A 17,149-nucleotide genomic window follows, 5' to 3' on the forward strand; every position below is an offset into this window, starting at 1 on the left:
GTCTCGAGTGATTGTTAATCTTTGTTTTTTTTCTTTTTGTGTTTGCTGGCTTCATTGCCAAGCCAATTTACCTTTTCTGGCTGAAGAGGTAGAACGCCAATTTAAAGTGAAAGTGCAGATGGAAAATTCTGAATTTGGCAAACTAAATAACATAAAATAATCTATTGTGACAATAATGGGTTCAAAGCAGGACCAGGGTACTATTTTAGGGTTTAAACACATTATTAACGTTTCAGCTCCACTAGACTGAAAGTACACAAAGCGCTTCATTGAAGTGTAGATTGAAAAAACATGACATCATAGCACACACTGCTGCCACCTAGTCGACATTATGTGGTACTGCACTTTATATAACAAGTCTTGCAAACATGAGTTACAACAGATTCATTTATGAATGACACTGAATCATCATTCTTACCTTTTATTCATCTCACAACCAAGCATTCATTACATGACACTTCTCATTTTTCACACCTGCCTTCGTGTTGTATTAACAAATATGTACAGGGAAGAAAAAAAAGCATTGTAACAATAATTATTTCCAATAACAATTAATTTAATCATAATAAATACTCATGAGCACAAGGAGGTCACACTCACACACACACACATACATACACACTTACTCACTTATTTGCACAGTAGTGTAACAAGTCCAAAGTGATTTGTCAGCTGCAAGTGGCCCACAAAACAAGACTCCTAAAGTGCCACTGGGACTGAGACGGTACTGAGGGGGATACCCAGGGCGGGTTGGATACGTGTCGCGGGGGTTTAAAGCGGACTTGTGAGGTTAACGTTGCATGTTGCATTTGTTTAAGTCATGATGAATCCATGCTGAGGCGGTGAATAGAGGAAAAGGTTAATCGATGCCATTAAAGCCAGCTCAAGACTTTCTATACTCATTTTGACAAAATGGAGAAGGACGATGGATGTAAATGGTCAAAAAGGCAGCGTGTTTGAATATAGTAGTTGAACTTGGACATATAGATAAGTCAATTTTGGAGGTATTTTTTTAAAGAGGAAAATTAGGGCCACACTTGAAAGAAAAATGAAAATGAAATTCAATTTGAAATGTATCTTCAGAACTCCAAAATCATTAGATTTGGAGGAAAACTCAAATGTATGTAAAAATAGGAGGTGTGCTTAAAAATATAAATCCGTCAGATGTTATTGCAGCAAAATGAGCAAAATGAAGTCAGCCCACTATTCCAAGTGGCTAAATGTTGTCGAGCTTTGTTGACCTCCAATAGTAGTGAACTGGCTTTTCACAACTTTGCATGACATGAGGGGAAGCAATCTTTTTGGTTCATGATACAACAAGTCTACTGGTGGGAATGTTGAAAGCAGGTGCATTGTTGTCGGAATGACTTTTTGAGGCGTTTCTGTGGTGGTCGGGTTTGTCGGGAGAATGGTGGGCGATCTTCATACCTTAGTAGAAGGAATGGCTTCCAGTAAATGTCATCGTCGCTGCTGCTATGTGTACTGTTGCCCGCAGAGGGTGGCGGGCTGAATCTTCCCGCACAGAGGTACCGTGTTGTCCAAATTTTGCCCCTCCACGTCCATGTCCATCAAGTTGGGCCGTATGGCGCCGTTGCCGCCGTCCCCCGATCCCGGGGGTCCGATGCAGCCGCCGTTCGGCGACGAGTTGAAGTTTCCGGACAGCGAGCCCAATTTCCACGGGTCGCCCCGCGCCCGGGCTGGAGCTGGCCGGGGACGGCCGGCGAACTCCAGTGTTTTGGGTCGCTCCAGGGGGCTAATGAGACAGAGGGGAGCCGGCGCGGGAACCGGGGGAGCGGGGGCCTTTCGACGCTGGGGGTGAGGGAAGATGGCCGAGGGGTCCGGCAGGTGAGGGACGTCCAGGGAGTCCGGCGTACCTGCGAGGTCCGACGGGATACAGTATATTAATTAAAAAAAAAAAGTTAAGTTAGTTAGTTACCTTTGGTTACTCTGATGATGGGTTCCCCCGCCAGAGGGGGCATGGGCATGCTTCCATCGGACGGCGTCCTGCGGTGGACAAGAGTCTGCGCCCGTGGTCGTATGGCTCCGTCAGACGGGGTGCGTCTGTGCCCCCTATTGACCGCCATGGCGGCCGACACGTGGGTGGGCGTGAGCGACTGGTTGGGCTCCTTCTTGAAACTCTCTGTCCGCAAGTCCAACAGCGGGTTGAGGGAGGAGCCCGTCGGGGCCGGGGCTTGCATTTTGCCCGGAGTCAACGGGTAGTCGTCCGCGTCGGAAGGTAGGAGGGACTTGGTGGAGTTGCAGTCGGACAGGGAGGACAAGGAGAGCAGCGTGACGGACGGGGAAGGGTCCAGGGAAGGCAACGTGGAATCGTGATGGCGGGAGAGGGACAAGGAGAGGTTTCTGCTGGGGGGTGACGTGCTGCGACGGAAACGTCCGGTGCGCTGGAAAAGACTTTCTTTCTTCTTCCTCTGCTCCTCTTTTATGTCCTGCTCGTCCTGGAGCACCTAACGAGGACCACGACACGGCATTGTCACTTTCGAAACAGTTGTCGCTCATAATGCTCTTGTACAAGCGTATACAAAACGATCAAAAATGTATATAAAAAGTCTACACACCCTTACAGATTTGAGTGATATTTAAAAATACACCAAGATAAGTCATTTCAAAACTTCTTCACCATTATTGTCACCTGTACAATGTAAATGGAAAAAAAAAAGTTAATAACAAACTGAAGTAATGTGGTTGCATAAGTGTGCACACCCTGTTACAACTGTGGCTGTATGTAGCCTTACCTGCAGTCTGCCCAGCTGCATCAAGTCTTGGCCCAAGCCCACCGAGGCCAGCAGCGAGGCACAACCCAACAGCAGCATGTCGCTCTTCTTCCTCTGGCCGCAGCGTCTTAGCGAGTCCTGGTGGCTCAGCGCCGCCGCCATTCCCACGGAACCCTGAGTAGAGCTGGCGCCTGACGAGCCCACCGTAGCGGTTGCCGCGCCGGACCCCGGGGTGCTCCACAAAGACCCCGAGTCGTCTGCAGCCCCGTTGCTGCTGGTCTCGGAGGGCTGTAGGGAACCCGGCGACTCCTCCGACTCGCAGCACTCCTCTGAGGGACAAACAAGAGGATGGGCAGGTTGGATGAGAGGAATTTGGTTTAAACTCAAACAAGCAAACTCACCCATCTCACTGAGGCTGGAGAAGCCCACCGTCATTGGTGCGTGCTTGGGGGACTTTCCCAGGTTCGGGGCACTGGATGACCACACTTTGCCACCCTCGCTCAGCGATTTCAATCTGAGTAATGGAGGAAGAATGCAAACAATAAATGGTAATATACAAATAGCGTTATCAATTGGTCAATTTCGAGATACTGGCCAAGTCCAAGGCTTAAGTCCGCTTACTTGTCCTCGCCCCCGAGCCTCTCCCTCTGATGGGTGGAGCTAGGCCCCCACGTTCGTCCTTTTTTCTTGCCGGCCGATATATCTTCCTTCTTGCACACTGTGCTGCGGCCCCACGTCTTGCTGCCGTCGTTTGGCGTCACTGTCAAACAGCCACAATCATTTCCAAAATGGGCTAAGAATAGCACTAAGTTACGGTATGAGGTCAAACGAGTTGATTGGTTCGTTTTTTGAGGTGGCACTGCTCCATATCTTGTCAGTGGAGTCTCACATCGTATAGCTCGAAGGCGAGGAATGACGCCAGGGCTGGCGGGAGGTGTGGTGCTTTCGCTACCCTGGATCTTCCTCTTGTCCACGCTGGGCGACGCCTGCACCGTGATCTTGTGCTCGAAGCCTTTAGGCACATTGACATACATTATATAATAAATATATCAATAAAATTGTAGTCTGACTGGGTGCAATACTTGTTTCCACCCACCAGAGGGCAGGCTGATGCTGTTGCCGTCTCTGCTCAGCTTGACAAGCCTGCTCTTCTTGAAGTGTCCCTTCCTCTTTTTCACGCTGGGCTTCTCCTGGTACATTTGGTGGATGATGATGTTGAGCTCACGCTCCACGATGTCGATCTCGCGCTCAGCTAGCTCTTGCTCTCGCCTCTTCAGCTGCTCCTCCTGCTCTCGTTGCTCCTCGGCCGCCCGTGCCAGCGCCTCCTCCCAAGACCTCAGTTCCTGGGGAGAGACACGAATGATTTTTTTGTTTTTTCTCCGCACTCCTTCCTGCCCTCAGGCACCTACCTTCTCTTTGGCCCGCAGCTCGTCAAACATCTGCTGGATCTCCAGCCTCCAGTCTTCCTGCAAGGAGTGGAAGGACTCCAGGGGCATTTGGAACATGGCTGACTGCTCGATGGCCAGCAGCCGCCGGTGGATGCTGGTGAAGGAGGGCCTGCTGTGGGGGATCGGGCTCCAACACTCTGGGGGACAAAACAAGCAATCTCCGGTTACAACAACAACAACTCAAAACATACCAGCAACCTCTGAATGGCTCACAACAAAAACTTTGCCATTAGATTATTTTTCTACTGATGAGTGTAGAAGAGGACCAAAGAAAAAAAAAACACGTTTGTATTCCAGGAATGAGGTGAAGCGTAAGAGCGCGGACATATGGCGTGCATTCCGAGCCAAACGCAGCCGATAGAAGACACGACTGTCATCACACCTTCACATTGCTGCTGGTATCAGTCCAACCTCTCAATGAAGTCACACTGACCCACTGAACGTGACATTAAAGCATGAGCATGGATGAGATTAAGATAAGGCTGAAAAAAGATTTAGGAGGTTGACGCTTTGCGTAAAGCCCTTTCAGTTTTTTGAGACATGCAATGTGGCTTGGAAGCAATCCGTTTGGATGTTGAGATGATCGTGTATGCTACTACCGGTTTTGGCCAGACAGCAGCAATATTAACTTTAATTAGAATGGAATGTATATTCATGCAATTAAATCAGCTATAGTGCCATCTAGTGGTGAGGTGGTCCAGCTTACCTGCTAGGAGCTGAGCAAAAGGTTCAGGGCACGTCGAAGGAACGGGAAGCGTTAGCTTGTTCATGGCCACGCCGTAAGCTACGGCTAGCGCGTCTATTTCTCTGTAGGGAACCTCGCCGGTGAGCAGCTCCCACAGTAGCACGCCAAAACTGTGACACATACACATGAAGCTTGAATGTGACCCACAAAGAGGAATAAGGAGTGCAGCACCTACCTCCAAACATCACTGCTCTTGGAGAAAAGGGAGAGCTTGATGACTTCGGGAGCCATCCAGGCGTACGTGCCCGCCGCGCTCATCTTAGTGGTCTGGTGCCACTCTCGCGCCAGGCCGAAGTCGGTGATCTTAAGGGTCTTCACTCTCAGGTCGTCACGCTCCATAGGCTCCAGAATGAGGACTGAAAAAACGCACAAGACACTTTAAATATGACACAAATAACTCGAATATGCTGACTCAGTATTTTAATTTTTTTTTTTACTGTGGCACTCATTTAAAAAATACACAATGGAATATTTGTCCTACTGATGCTATTCATTAGCCTGTTTATGATGTTTTGCATTGTGTGTTAGCATGAAGCTAAATTGACTCAAAATGTAAAGCTGTGGTTGTACGATAAATACGCGACAAATAAAGATTTGCGTGCCAAAACAAATAGCATGAAGGCTGTTTTTTCAAAGCACCACTGTATTTAAATGTATTTAAAATATTTCATGAAAACAACAGCAACAAATCTATCATTGTTTTTGTACTTTCCCCAAAATTGCTGACACAGCACAGTCACCACAGCAGCACTCGTGTTTGCATAATGCAGCAATTCCCTTCATCCCTCCCCGCCTCATACTGTACGGACTTCCTCCATCATTTCCGCGTGCGAGCTAGCTATGAAAATATTTGGAGTGTACACACTTTGCAAGTACTGGGAGGCAGGTGGAGTGCGTCTTCTCACTCTCACTTTTATCTGCAGGCTTATGCAAAGGGTGGCGGAGCCTCTCACGCACAAACACACACAAATAGCAAACGTTTTTGTTGACATACACATACCCTCTTCAATACACACGCCAAAGCCTTTACGCTATAAAAGGTGTGCCTCTCTGTCCACAAACTCGCGGAGGAACTTGTTCTAGTTTTTCCACAGTCAATCCATTGGCCGATTGTGAGTCGTGAAAAATTAGGCCGCATGACAACTAAATGGATGACATCGTGCATTTGACTCACACTGTCATTCATTTGTATTCAATTTTGTACAGTGTGGAGATAAAAACGATTCCATTAATGGCTTTTAAAACAAAAATGTTCATTTGAGAGGGACTGATACCAAAAGAAACTGTCTAAATAATTTCTCAATCTCATAATTAAAAACACGTAAACCCATCAGCTTTCCTTTAGCTTCTTAAAAATTCTGTTAAGAGCTAATATTTCTAAGAATCTTACATAAATAATTGGAATTTTTCTGCCACTTAAAGTTTGCAGTGTCATTGTTTGCTCAACTAAAAGGATTCAGTCTTTATCCACTTTATTTGCGTGTGAAAGAAAGACGTGTCAAACAACTTTGTGTTGTTTTGGCTCCAGTGCTGTGTTGTCAATTTGTTGTTATGGTAATAAGGGCGGAGGTCACACTGGCTAAATGAGCGGGTTGGTCACCAAAAGAATACGTGTTATTGTTTGAAAAACAAAACAAAACCAATATTCTGAAACTACACATGCAGTAAAGTGTTTTATAAAATTGACAAAAAAATGGATAACCTGTTTGTGCTGTGTGTGCTTTGGCCACCAGGTGGCAGCAACACATGCAAACGTATATACAGCACACAAAGAAGACAGCTGCTCAGTAAGGTGCAACAATTGTTTACTGTCAGCTGAATTGCTGTTTGTGAATGCATCACTGTGATGACACTTGACACTCGACATTACAATTAAAAAAATTGTATGCCAAGACGCTTTCACCGAGCTAAAAAGCCGAAAAGATCAAGTACAACACAGAATATTCTGGTAGCCGAGTGTAGACAAACAATTTCGTCCCACCACATGAACATTTTTAACCAGGAACGTACGCAAATAGTTATATTTAGCAGTATAAAAGGGTTGCCATGGCGCCAAGTCAACGACTCAACATGTTCATGTATCACCTCCCACTGCCTTGCAACACTTTGCTCCATTTGACCACATTCCACTCCAACAACATCGCTTTTGACATGCTGACATGTGTTACAACGCAACCGGAAGCATCTAAACATGGCCTTTCATTGTTTTATAATGTTTTAATATTTATATGTTTTATTGATTGAAAATCAAGGGTTAGGGTTGGGATTAGGGTTGGCTGGAACAAATGAATGGCACTTCAATTCATTTCATTGGGGAAATATTTATTATCTGCCTTCCCTCCCTCTAGTCTGCAAGAAGACATGGAAGCAAAAGTGTCGTTGTCTCGATGGTGATGATGAAGAGGCCGGCTGGAGAAAACAAGGCCAAGGAAGGCGGGCGAGATATCGCAGCTGGGAAACGGGGGCGAGGCAGAGAAGGAAGGTAAGAAGAAAAAAAAGAAAGAAAAAGAAATGGACGTTTGGGCCGAAAAGTGACATGCATGAGCAGGAAGGAGGATAGGAGGGGATGAAAAGATGCCGAGGTAAAGAGGACAAATGACTGGAGGCAGAGCTTTTGTCCCTCTGCTGGCAGCACATCGCGTCTTTGTGGCTCAATGACTGCCGCTACTTTTATGCTCCTGCCTTTTTTCAATTAGAGTTCAGGCCCACAAACGCATCAAGCAAGAAATATGCCCTTGATAATAATATAAAATAACAAACTAAATAATAAAATAAAATAATAATTTCAAATTGCAATGTTACTGAGCAAAAAAATAAACAACAAATTAGCATGTATTGTATATTTTGTTATTTTCTTTCCTGTGTTGTTATCCGGCTGTTCTCATAATTCCCGCTGCACCCAGAGCGACACGGCTGAATGCAGACTTCAGAAATGGAGCATGGCAAAACAAATAGTCAGCATCTCAACCAACGGGCTGAAATAGGAAAACATTGACTCTGTAATAGCTTTTGAGGCTCCACATACAATTTATTGTTTAACATGGCCCATTTGATTCCAACCCCCACCTTGAATGTGCAACATTCAAGCTGTAATCCTCCACAGTATTGTCATTACATCTTGTACTACTTCCAGATAAAGCCTTTACGAGCATCTTGCGGGTCTCTCCCCATACAGCGCGTGTTACTGATACCCCAGTTTGGCTGGACCAGCACCCAGGCGCCGAGGATCGGCTCCAGAACGTTGTCGCACACTCTTACCCTGCAGTCATTCACTTTGTCTGCACACAAACGCAGCTGCCAAGTTCGTGCGACTTGACCGCCCACCTCTTTTGGAAAACTTGGAGCTTTTAAATGCTGAGGCTTCTTCTTGGCTCTTAGAGTGATGGAGTGTGTGGTATGGGATGGAGGACGTCACTTTGAATTGAATCCGTTTATCTTAAGCTACTCCTCTCAATACAGAAAAATGAAGTTTTTAGTGTGACAGATTGAGCCAGTGAGAACTTGAGTCGAGCAATGCCATTTTTTTGTCAGTTTTGAGTGCATGGGCAACTGGTGGCCCCTTGATCATTTTTAATAAACAGAAGAAAACATGTTCTTTACATTTTCTTTTTTATTTAATTTTCCTTTTTTTTAAATAGAATTTTACTTTATTTTATTTATCTGGTTTACACTGACTGATATTTTAAATTAACCTCTTAAATTGAAGATGACGAGCGTACCTAAATTATGGATTTGCCATTTTAATCACTGACATAAAACCCTAAAATATTATCGCGGTCATAAAACTTTAAATTATTCTCCTATAAAAAATGTCAAAAAAAGAATTGAGCCCATTCTCAGTCGCTCAATTGCTATCCAAGTGCCCCCATGCGTGTGGCTAAAGTCTCAGTGGGCCAGCGGGATGCCCGGCACCCGCTCCGTTTGGCCTGAGTCGACACTCCCCGTGCCAGGCTGCTGGCAAACAACAACAATGACCTTCTAATAGAAGAGTAAACATACTAATAGGCCAGGAGGTACAACAGAGGGGGAACTCAGAGTCTTCACTGAGGCAATCCAGCAGTACCACTCATGTCCTTTTAAAATGTCAGGAATTGTCTGAGCTAGGATTCGGATTATTATTTCCACTAGTGAGTGTCAATTGGATATAAATTCGGGAAAGTTTCAGGTTTTCAATATTACCGATTTTTTTAAATATGGTGAGCAAGGCTCTTGTATTAATATGCACATTGGCGTGCCAAAAATGGAGCATGAGAATGTGTGTCAGAAATCTTGCAGGTCCACAGGGAGTCTGGTCTGCACTGCAATGCAGTCGAGCGAAAGAGGCGGGGGGGTTGTTGGTTGGTTGGTTCCAATCAACTTATTGACCAGTGGGGAAAATAGTCAGAGTTGTTGTGTGTATTGTGTTTGGATGGTGTGCACTTGAGGCTAATGACTGGTGTCAGTGTCACTACAACGCGATTCAAACATCTGTTCAAAGCCTGCTTGTGTTCACACAGCAACAAACAGGACAAAGTGCAAGTACGACAGCATTTCTGAAACTCTGCTATCGGGCCAACGTGGCACCAATACTAATGCAGCAATTTTAGGGAAACATGCGAAATGCTCAATATGATTATTTATATATATTTTTTAATTCCCTTATTGCAGCATTAAAATCCTTGACAAAAATTGACAGTGCTTAATTTTCTTATTGTTCATCTTAGATCCATGAAAATGATCAATTCACAAACTAAGCATGCTTCATCCTTTTTTCTTTTTTTCTTCTTCTATACAATTCCTTACCATGTTATGTGTCCCTCATTATGGCCTGTGGCATGTTTCACAATGTTACCCTACACAAAAGTCAAACTGGTGTTATACATGTCCCCATAGCTGCATTCATCCATCCATCCCTCCCTCCCTCCCCCCCCCCCCATCCACCCATCCATCCATCTCTTCATTCCCATTGGAGCCTCCAGGGGTTTTCAACATTCCTGCTTTGCTCCTTGCTTGCTTGCCTGCATCCATGCCTCCACTCTCTCATTCCCTGCCTCAAGTTGCCCATGGCTGCTCCTTCCTCCTCCTCCTCTTCCTCCCCTGCAGTGACTTCTCTGCCACTGTGAGCCATGCTCTCTTTCTGTCTTGGGCTGGCGGTGTGAGAATGGGGTCATTGTTGCTTTCTGGCGATGTGTACATGTGTTTGTGCTGTGTGTATGTGTGCGTGGTATGGAGAGTGTGGGCTCCAGCGCCAGCGTGTCCTGCTGTCCGACCTCCATGCACACACAAGGCCACATATTCAATGCGCTGTAGTGGATAAGAGCACAGAATACACAGATTGTTTTGTAATTATTATGTAATCCACGAGGACAGTGATATGATGTTAACAGTATCTTATTTTCTGCTCGCCCTTCACACTCGTCTAACTCAGTCACCATGTCCGAGGGATTAGCTCTCGGGACCTCTTAATCCTTTTCCCCAACAGTCACGTTTCTTCTTTATTCTCATAGCCACGCTGTATTATAAAGCCTAATATCGTGCCTGGCTAATCTGATTAGCAGCTCATCAAACACTTATGGAAGTGTTGTTTAATTACTATTAACGGAAAAACAGAAGCAGGCGATTACATTTGTGTTTTTTGTTCCCGATTGAAATGAGAGTAAAAAAGAGAGTTGACAAGCCTGCCTGGAGACATGAGGGCTCCCTCTATTCAGATGAGTGTTGACTATGTAAACACGACTCCCATTTGAAGCGGTAAAAACAGCATGTAATGTCAGCCTCGCTCACGCGTCCGGCCTCATGCGAGCGTGCATACACGCACTTTTCAAACAATTGCTAGGACAAGTGTTGATCCTTTTTTTAATGCTCCGTGCAATTATTAGGTAACATTTGATCACGATTATAAAAGCAAGATGAGGATACAGGTGAGGACATCAAAATAGAAACATAAATTGGACATTTTTATAAGTTCATCCAGCCACTTGTCCTTGATCCGATCTAACATTACAATTGACTCTTAGAAGGAGGAAAAATATAAGCCAGCTAAGAGGCGAACGATTGAGTGTTTTTGAAGGCCCTGAATGTTGTTCAAGGTCACAAATGTTCACAAAACATTCACCAATAATTTTAGTCTTTTTTTTTTTTGTGATGTCCCAGATGCAGCCTTCAAAATCTTATATTTTAACATTCTTAATTAATGGAACATTTCATAGACAGGTATGATGAAGCTCTCTGACATGATGAGTAAACTGTATTAGTGTGTAGCAATGACAAGATGGCCACTTTATGCAATCTAGTGGGACCGGTGCCCTACGCTGTTAAGAAACCTGAGGCTGATGCGGGATCAGGGTGACAGGTAAACCATGACCACAAGGCCAATAAGTAGCCTGCTCACAAACGTGATGTGACATCACTCTAAAAGAGGTCATGGTAATCAGATTATCCCCCGGCCAGACTATACAAAAGTACACTGGCCTGACTTGTAAACTACAAGCGGATCATTTTAGAATAAATCTTACTTGTGAGCCAAAAATGAAACTCGGTTTAAAAAAAAAAAAAAAAAAAAGTAGTGTCATAATTGGCTTTTGATGACTTCTTTAAAAGAAGCATGGAAGAAGAACCAAGGAAAGTTTGAGGAGAGACTCTAGGGACGCTCACCCGTGCCAAGTGGTGGATGGTTTGAAGAGGACACCTGAGAGCGCTGCACCCCCACAATGAGCTGAGGTGTAACTCAAAACGGAGATGAACCACTGTTTACCCCCCCCCCCCCCCTGCACTCCTCGTCTCTTGTTCTTTCCCATCATTCGCATCACTCAACGCTTTGCATGCGCTTTATGGACCCCGAACCACTTAAGCTTCACAGTACACATATTTATTTATTTAAAAAAAAAATTATTTCAATTTTATTTGAGTTCATTTTATTTTAATAATTTTTATTTGATGATTTTTTTATTGATTTAAAATATAGGAACAGATTTTAAACGGCAGGGTATTAAGAGCGGGTGTGAGACTTGACTAAAAAACAGAGCAGCATTTTGGTTATTTACAAAGTAGACAATAGCCTAAATTAGGGCATTGACATTTAACGGAGCGGCCGATAGAAGCTAGAAGCTGCGTGACTCAGTGGCACAGAAGCAACGTCATGTATCATCGTATCCCACGGTCACATTTGGTCACATTTATCCTTATTGGAGCCACCTATGGGAAAGTAAAGAAATTGAGTTGCCTTTCCTGCAGATCAGCAATGTAATTGTTTACGCTACTCTTTAACCGTCTCGCCCTTTTAAAGAAGATCCCTTTAGTCAGCATCCTGCACTCTCCACCCACTCTCCTCTCCATCCCCCACCATCAAGCACGTCAGAGGAAATCAACGCACGCCGCCGTCCACATCTCCCATGCGCTTCCATGCGTTCGCGCTTTTGTGCCATTTGTGTGATGCGCTAACAACTGCGTCTTTAAAACAGCAAGTAGCACAAAGGACCAAAAATAGCACAGTGAGTTGCAGAGCAGAATTGCTCTCCTTGCGTACGGAGGAGGAGCAGATGGGTGACGGGGGGGGGGGGGGGGGGAGAGAGAAGTTGACTAGAGGAGACCAATTTTACAGACTTCCCGGCATTTACGTGATGATATTACATGATCCAATATCAACATTGTGCCTTGAGTTTGAGTCCCAATTATTGACCTGGTTATTGCTACATCGGTACCTCGCTAAGCATTATTATCTTTGTAAAAGTTGATTTATTTTTTTTATACAACTCATACCAATCTCAATAATTGTTTCGTAATATCAAGGTCAGTGAGTGCATAATGGATTGTGTATTTTAGTGGAGTTCCTCGGGGTCAAAATACGTCTGCCGCTGTTGTGACCACAGAGTGAGCATTAAGACCGCAAACATGTCACTAGGACAGGAAATCAATATTGCTTGTATTGTTGAAGACTTTCATCATGGAGTCATTGTAGAAATGCAAATTGCTCTTCCTACTGCCCCCATTTCCTGGCTCTTGAAAGTTCTTCAAAGGAATACAAAGAGATTAATACTCACTATTACTGGACTTGAGGTCTCTGTGGATGATGGGTACAAACGCCTGGTTGTGAAGGTAGTCCATCCCCGTCGCAATTTGCACAGCCCAGTTCACCAGAACCCTCGGGGGCACCTTCTTTCCAGCCAAGGCTCGGTTGAGGGCCCCGCCTCTGGCGTACTCCATGACCAAGCACAGATTAGGCTCCCGTAAGCAAACCCCGCGCAGGGCGATGATGTTAGGGTGCCGGAGCATCCAGAAGAGTCTGGCCTCCTGGCGGACGCTCTCCGCTGTCACGCTGATGTCTTCATCTGGGTCTTGCCTCGCAGCCTTGACCGCAACTTCATCCCCTTGCCAGATTCCCTTGTAGACCTTCCCAAAACCACCCGCTCCGATAACCTCCTCCAGGAGCAATTCGGAAAAGTCCACCTCCAAAGGGCACTCGCCCACATCCACTGTGAGCTGCTGGTAGTTTGGAGCGTCCCCCTTTGTCACGTAGTTACTGGGAAAAATACCAACCTTATCCTGGATCTTTCCCGTCCACCAACCCTCATCGCCAGAAACTTTAGAGTCTTTGGAGAGAACTTCCAAGAGGTCCCCGCGCCTCAGGGTCAACTCCTCATCTGCCGTGGCCTCGTAATCAAACACCGCCGTCCAGTAAGGGTTGAGCGCCGTGCAGTCGTGGTGAGACTCCGGGGAGCCAAAGGATGAGTTCCAGCTACTGCCGTTCTCTACTTGCATGACCGGGGCAGGGCACATGAGGGGTGGCGGGGTCATGGAGGATGCCGTGGAAGGGATGAGACACGGGGGAGGTGGGGAGCAGCAGCCCCCACAGCTGGTGCAGGAAAGGGGGGCCGCCATGTTGCTCACTCTGCCGTACGGGTTCATGGACACTCTGTCAACTCAGGCACAATACACACCGCAGGCCCATCAACGAGGCGTCCGAGACCACCGGTAAGAGGAGTCAGCGGATTAAAAAAACGGGAGTACCGTGCCCCCATTCCCGCATATTGCTGAAACAGATAACGTTTCCGCTTGTGGTTATGCAGCGAGCGCGTATTCCCAGAAGGGTCAGGTTATTCAGGTACAATGGACATGAGGTCAAACTCCAAAAGCATGAGAGTATCCCCGTTTCCCGATGGACACGGAATGGTGTAAAAACTGCTCGTGCGCACTGTGTTGGCTTCTTAAGGCATATCCTTTTTAAAACACTGGCTTGTAACTTCTTACATGACAATTATCTTTAATATGCTAAGTGTTCATGGAGATCTGCATTAGAAGACAAATAGGGCTCCATGTTGTTTTCCATGAATCATGAGAATCCAAAAGGGGCTGTCATTGGATTATGCTTGAAGGGGACTTCACTGTGGTTAGACTACCAGTAAAAATGACAGACCCTGACAGAGCCGAGTGCAATCCTCTGAGTGGGGGTCCTCATTATCCAGTGTAGATGCTCCTCCCCCGTCAGCCATCTCCATGAACATGGGCTGCGCGGCATGGGTGGCTGAATGGATGGATCTCTATTCTCTGCCCTACATCCCAAAAGTCCGGTCCGGACTAAATCCTGCTGCTCAAACGAACCCCGGACAGACTCCATCAATTGGGGGTCCGATCATGTTAATGAATTCAGTCTGTAGCTGGAAAGCAGGTCAGTGTGAACACAACAAACCCAGGAATGATGGCGAAGGGATGTCTCATTTTTGTGTTAGCTTATCCATCAGTGAAGGAGAAGGAGGGAGTCTGTAAATGTCTGGGGGGGGGGGGGGGGGGATTTCTTAAAGACAGATAGACACTACCACAGGATGAAGAAATAATTTATCAGCATCAACTATAAGATGCAGCATAAATTAAGGCCACTTTCCATAATATAATATTTCAAAAAATAATCGTGATTTAGGCCACATCCGAATGGTTGACTATGATAAATATTCACCGTAACCCGACCTGCACCGTGGGCATAGCAACATCCATCGACTTGTTATGGGCGTGAGGCTACATCCACACCACCCCGCACGTCAAGCCTGCGTGAAGTCCCTCGTCTTGCCAATCATCCAGATGTCCAAAAAAGCTCCATCGGTATTTAGACACATCGAGCTGTCAAAAACACCGGGCGAATCACTCTGCGTCTGAATAAATCCAACCCGGCTGACTTGCACTAGGCTCAGGGCACAATTGTCCGGCTTGTCGCTGACCCACGGAGCAAAGAGCTGTCGGGGGGGCCAGTTTGTGTGCATATATCCCATGAAGAGTGTAGAGTATCCGGGAAGACACAGCGCGGTGGAGGACGCCTTTGGTCTGTTGGAACCGGAGCGACACACTGAGCCGCCGCTGGTGGTGGCGATGACGTCCCGTTGCACTCTGGGTAATGTAGTCTCAAGCCTCTGTCGCTGACCTACATCAATGTGGCAGCTCATGAATCATTAACGTGGCACAATACCATAATAACGGATTATTGACAATTACCTCGACAGTTTGGGTTTATTGCCACATTGTACAAATAGAACGTCTTGATATTGGAATTTTAATAGCATAATGCACAAATTAAAGCCCGGCTATTTATTTATATATGACTTATGAATGTCAAAGATACATGACCTCCATGCATGTATAATGCCACGTCGGCCATTAGTTGAAAATGGATGGATGGATATTGCAATCTTCACATTAGCACAACGAAATCTAATTATCTTATTTATACACAGTATTAACAGTATTAACAGTCATTTACGCTGTAAAATATTTTTGCGCGACACTGACATCTGGTGTCTATAGAGTGTAGTACAATCACTCATCTATGACGCACTAATATTGTGGAAAAGTAAAACCAAAATATAAAAAAATGAAGAAAAAGACAGCGTTTGTATTTTTTATGTATTTAGTTGTTGACCAATATGGTGCTGATGTAAAAATGTTTTTCAAACACTGCTGTGTATCAATAAAATTGCTTTAGGTGGCACATAAACGCTTGGCCGGGCGCTCTGCCTTGCAACCAGCGGGTGATGCTGTTGACCCATATAAGGATAGGACGTTAGAAATAAGCGATCAATTAGCGTGATTAATTCATCGAGCTTTTCCTTCATGTCAATCGTAAATATTCACATAAAATACACCCTGTTACTTTTATACTGAAAATCACCGATAATGCACAAAATGTATAATTTCCACTCCCTATTTTACAGAGTGCTATTTACTGTCCACTTTGCGTCGCAAACCCATTAGTGCTGCCCCCTGGCCGTGGGTTGAGTCTGCGCATGCGCGATATCGTTGAGCACCGCTCCGCGGTCCGCCGTGGTTTCGGTTGAGCATTCTTGGCAACGTCTCGCTCAGGGAACAGCAACTGGAGGCTGCTTGGTTTTTTCTTACCATGACTGGAGACTAATTTTAATGCCGCTCGAGTCTGTCCTCGCCACAATTTCATAAAGGTAGGACCTCTTTTTATTGTTCTTTATAACTGTTTCATGTGGTCCGACTGTGTTATTTTTAAGCGGGGGAAAAAGAAGTGGCGAACGCGAGTGAGCGAGCTAGGCAAACATTGAACTCGGGGAAGCTGCCCGAAGCAACCAACTTTCAGCCAAATACTACTCGTTGCGTCTTTACCACGTTTCGACTCCACTAGGAAAAACGCTTCACGAGCGACTCTTCACACCCCATTACTCCACCCTTAACCATTTACTCAAGATAAGAACCTATGGTTTACGCCGGCTACTTTTATTAACTGCCCTGAGAGCCACTCTGGTCCTCATTCTGCGCATGCTCAGTGCGCTATGCAGATTTCCTATTTGTAGTTCTCACTACCTGAGTTCATCACAGTCAGGTTCCAAGCGTGCATGGCAAAACTACAACATCCAGACAATAAGAGCTTTGTTGTTGTGTTTGGGGGGGGGGGGGTCGGCCGGCCCCCCCCCCCCCTACACGAACGAGCTCTGCATATAGAGTAGTAGGTTGTGGTGCAATCGGAAGTTGCCTGTGGCAGGCGGCGTGGGAAATGTTGTGCAAATTCGTGCTCGCACTTGTGTTGATGTGGTCGATTCAAACCCGACTCGGTTTACCTGAATAGATTTCGTGCAACATGTTTAGAATTGAAGGATTGCTCATGCTGTGGCGTGTTTGGACGTGTGTGGTTGCCTAAAGAAATGTGTGCTTATGTATACAGATGAGAATTTGGCAAGTTATTATATACTCTTGAGTATTATGGTGCTGGCGGGGTTGTAAACAATCTAGCTTCCGAG

The 17,149-nt window shown here is 45.6% G+C and overlaps 2 protein-coding genes across 6 annotated transcripts in view; one reads left to right on the forward strand and one right to left on the reverse strand.

Moving 5' to 3' along the window:
- The window catches only part of sipa1l3 (signal-induced proliferation-associated 1 like 3), a 50,159-nt gene that overhangs the window by 337 nt on the left and 32,673 nt on the right, over nucleotides 1-17,149 (forward strand). For 3 of the 4 annotated variants that reach the window (XM_085916470.1, XM_085916473.1, XM_085916474.1), the window contains exon 1: nucleotides 16,160-16,342. The gene's annotated coding sequence lies outside the window, so the exon portion shown is untranslated. Of the gene's footprint in view, nucleotides 1-7,273; nucleotides 7,408-16,159; nucleotides 16,343-17,149 lie in introns of those variants that run through there. The other variant, XM_085916471.1, reaches the window with a different exon arrangement.
- Nucleotides 346-15,265, reverse strand: map3k10 (mitogen-activated protein kinase kinase kinase 10). Of its 2 annotated transcripts, none has more exons than XM_085916476.1 (11): nucleotides 12,944-15,265; nucleotides 5,101-5,281; nucleotides 4,887-5,035; nucleotides 4,142-4,317; nucleotides 3,829-4,075; nucleotides 3,622-3,744; nucleotides 3,354-3,492; nucleotides 3,134-3,246; nucleotides 2,754-3,061; nucleotides 1,937-2,456; nucleotides 346-1,874 (listed from the first exon to the last, which is right to left on the reverse strand). In XM_085916476.1, exons 1-11 carry the CDS (start codon nucleotides 13,806-13,808, stop codon nucleotides 1,474-1,476), a joined length of 3,222 nt encoding a protein of 1,073 aa, XP_085772602.1. In that variant the 5' UTR covers nucleotides 13,809-15,265; the 3' UTR covers nucleotides 346-1,473. The 2 variants fall into 2 exon arrangements, with proteins under 2 accessions (XP_085772602.1, XP_085772601.1); XM_085916475.1 differs by having other exon boundaries at nucleotides 1,937-2,465.

This window comes from Syngnathus leptorhynchus, chromosome 7 (genome assembly GCF_054491065.1).
Source record: "Syngnathus leptorhynchus isolate UIUO chromosome 7, UIUO_Slep, whole genome shotgun sequence".
Taxonomy (NCBI): Eukaryota; Metazoa; Chordata; class Actinopteri; order Syngnathiformes; family Syngnathidae; genus Syngnathus; species Syngnathus leptorhynchus.

Excerpts from the sequence above, each read along its gene's own strand:
- map3k10 (XM_085916475.1), bottom strand. The coding sequence starts at position 13,808 with ATGAACCCGTACGGCAGAGTGAGCAACATGGCGGCCCCCCTTTCCTGC. Across the intron at positions 5,282-12,943 it reads AGACCTCAAGTCCAGTAATA|TCCTCATTCTGGAGCCTATG; the intron begins GTGAGTATTAAT and ends GCGTTTTTTCAG. Across the intron at positions 1,875-1,936 it reads CATCATCAGAGTAACCAAAG|GTACGCCGGACTCCCTGGAC; the intron begins GTAACTAACTAA and ends CGGACCTCGCAG.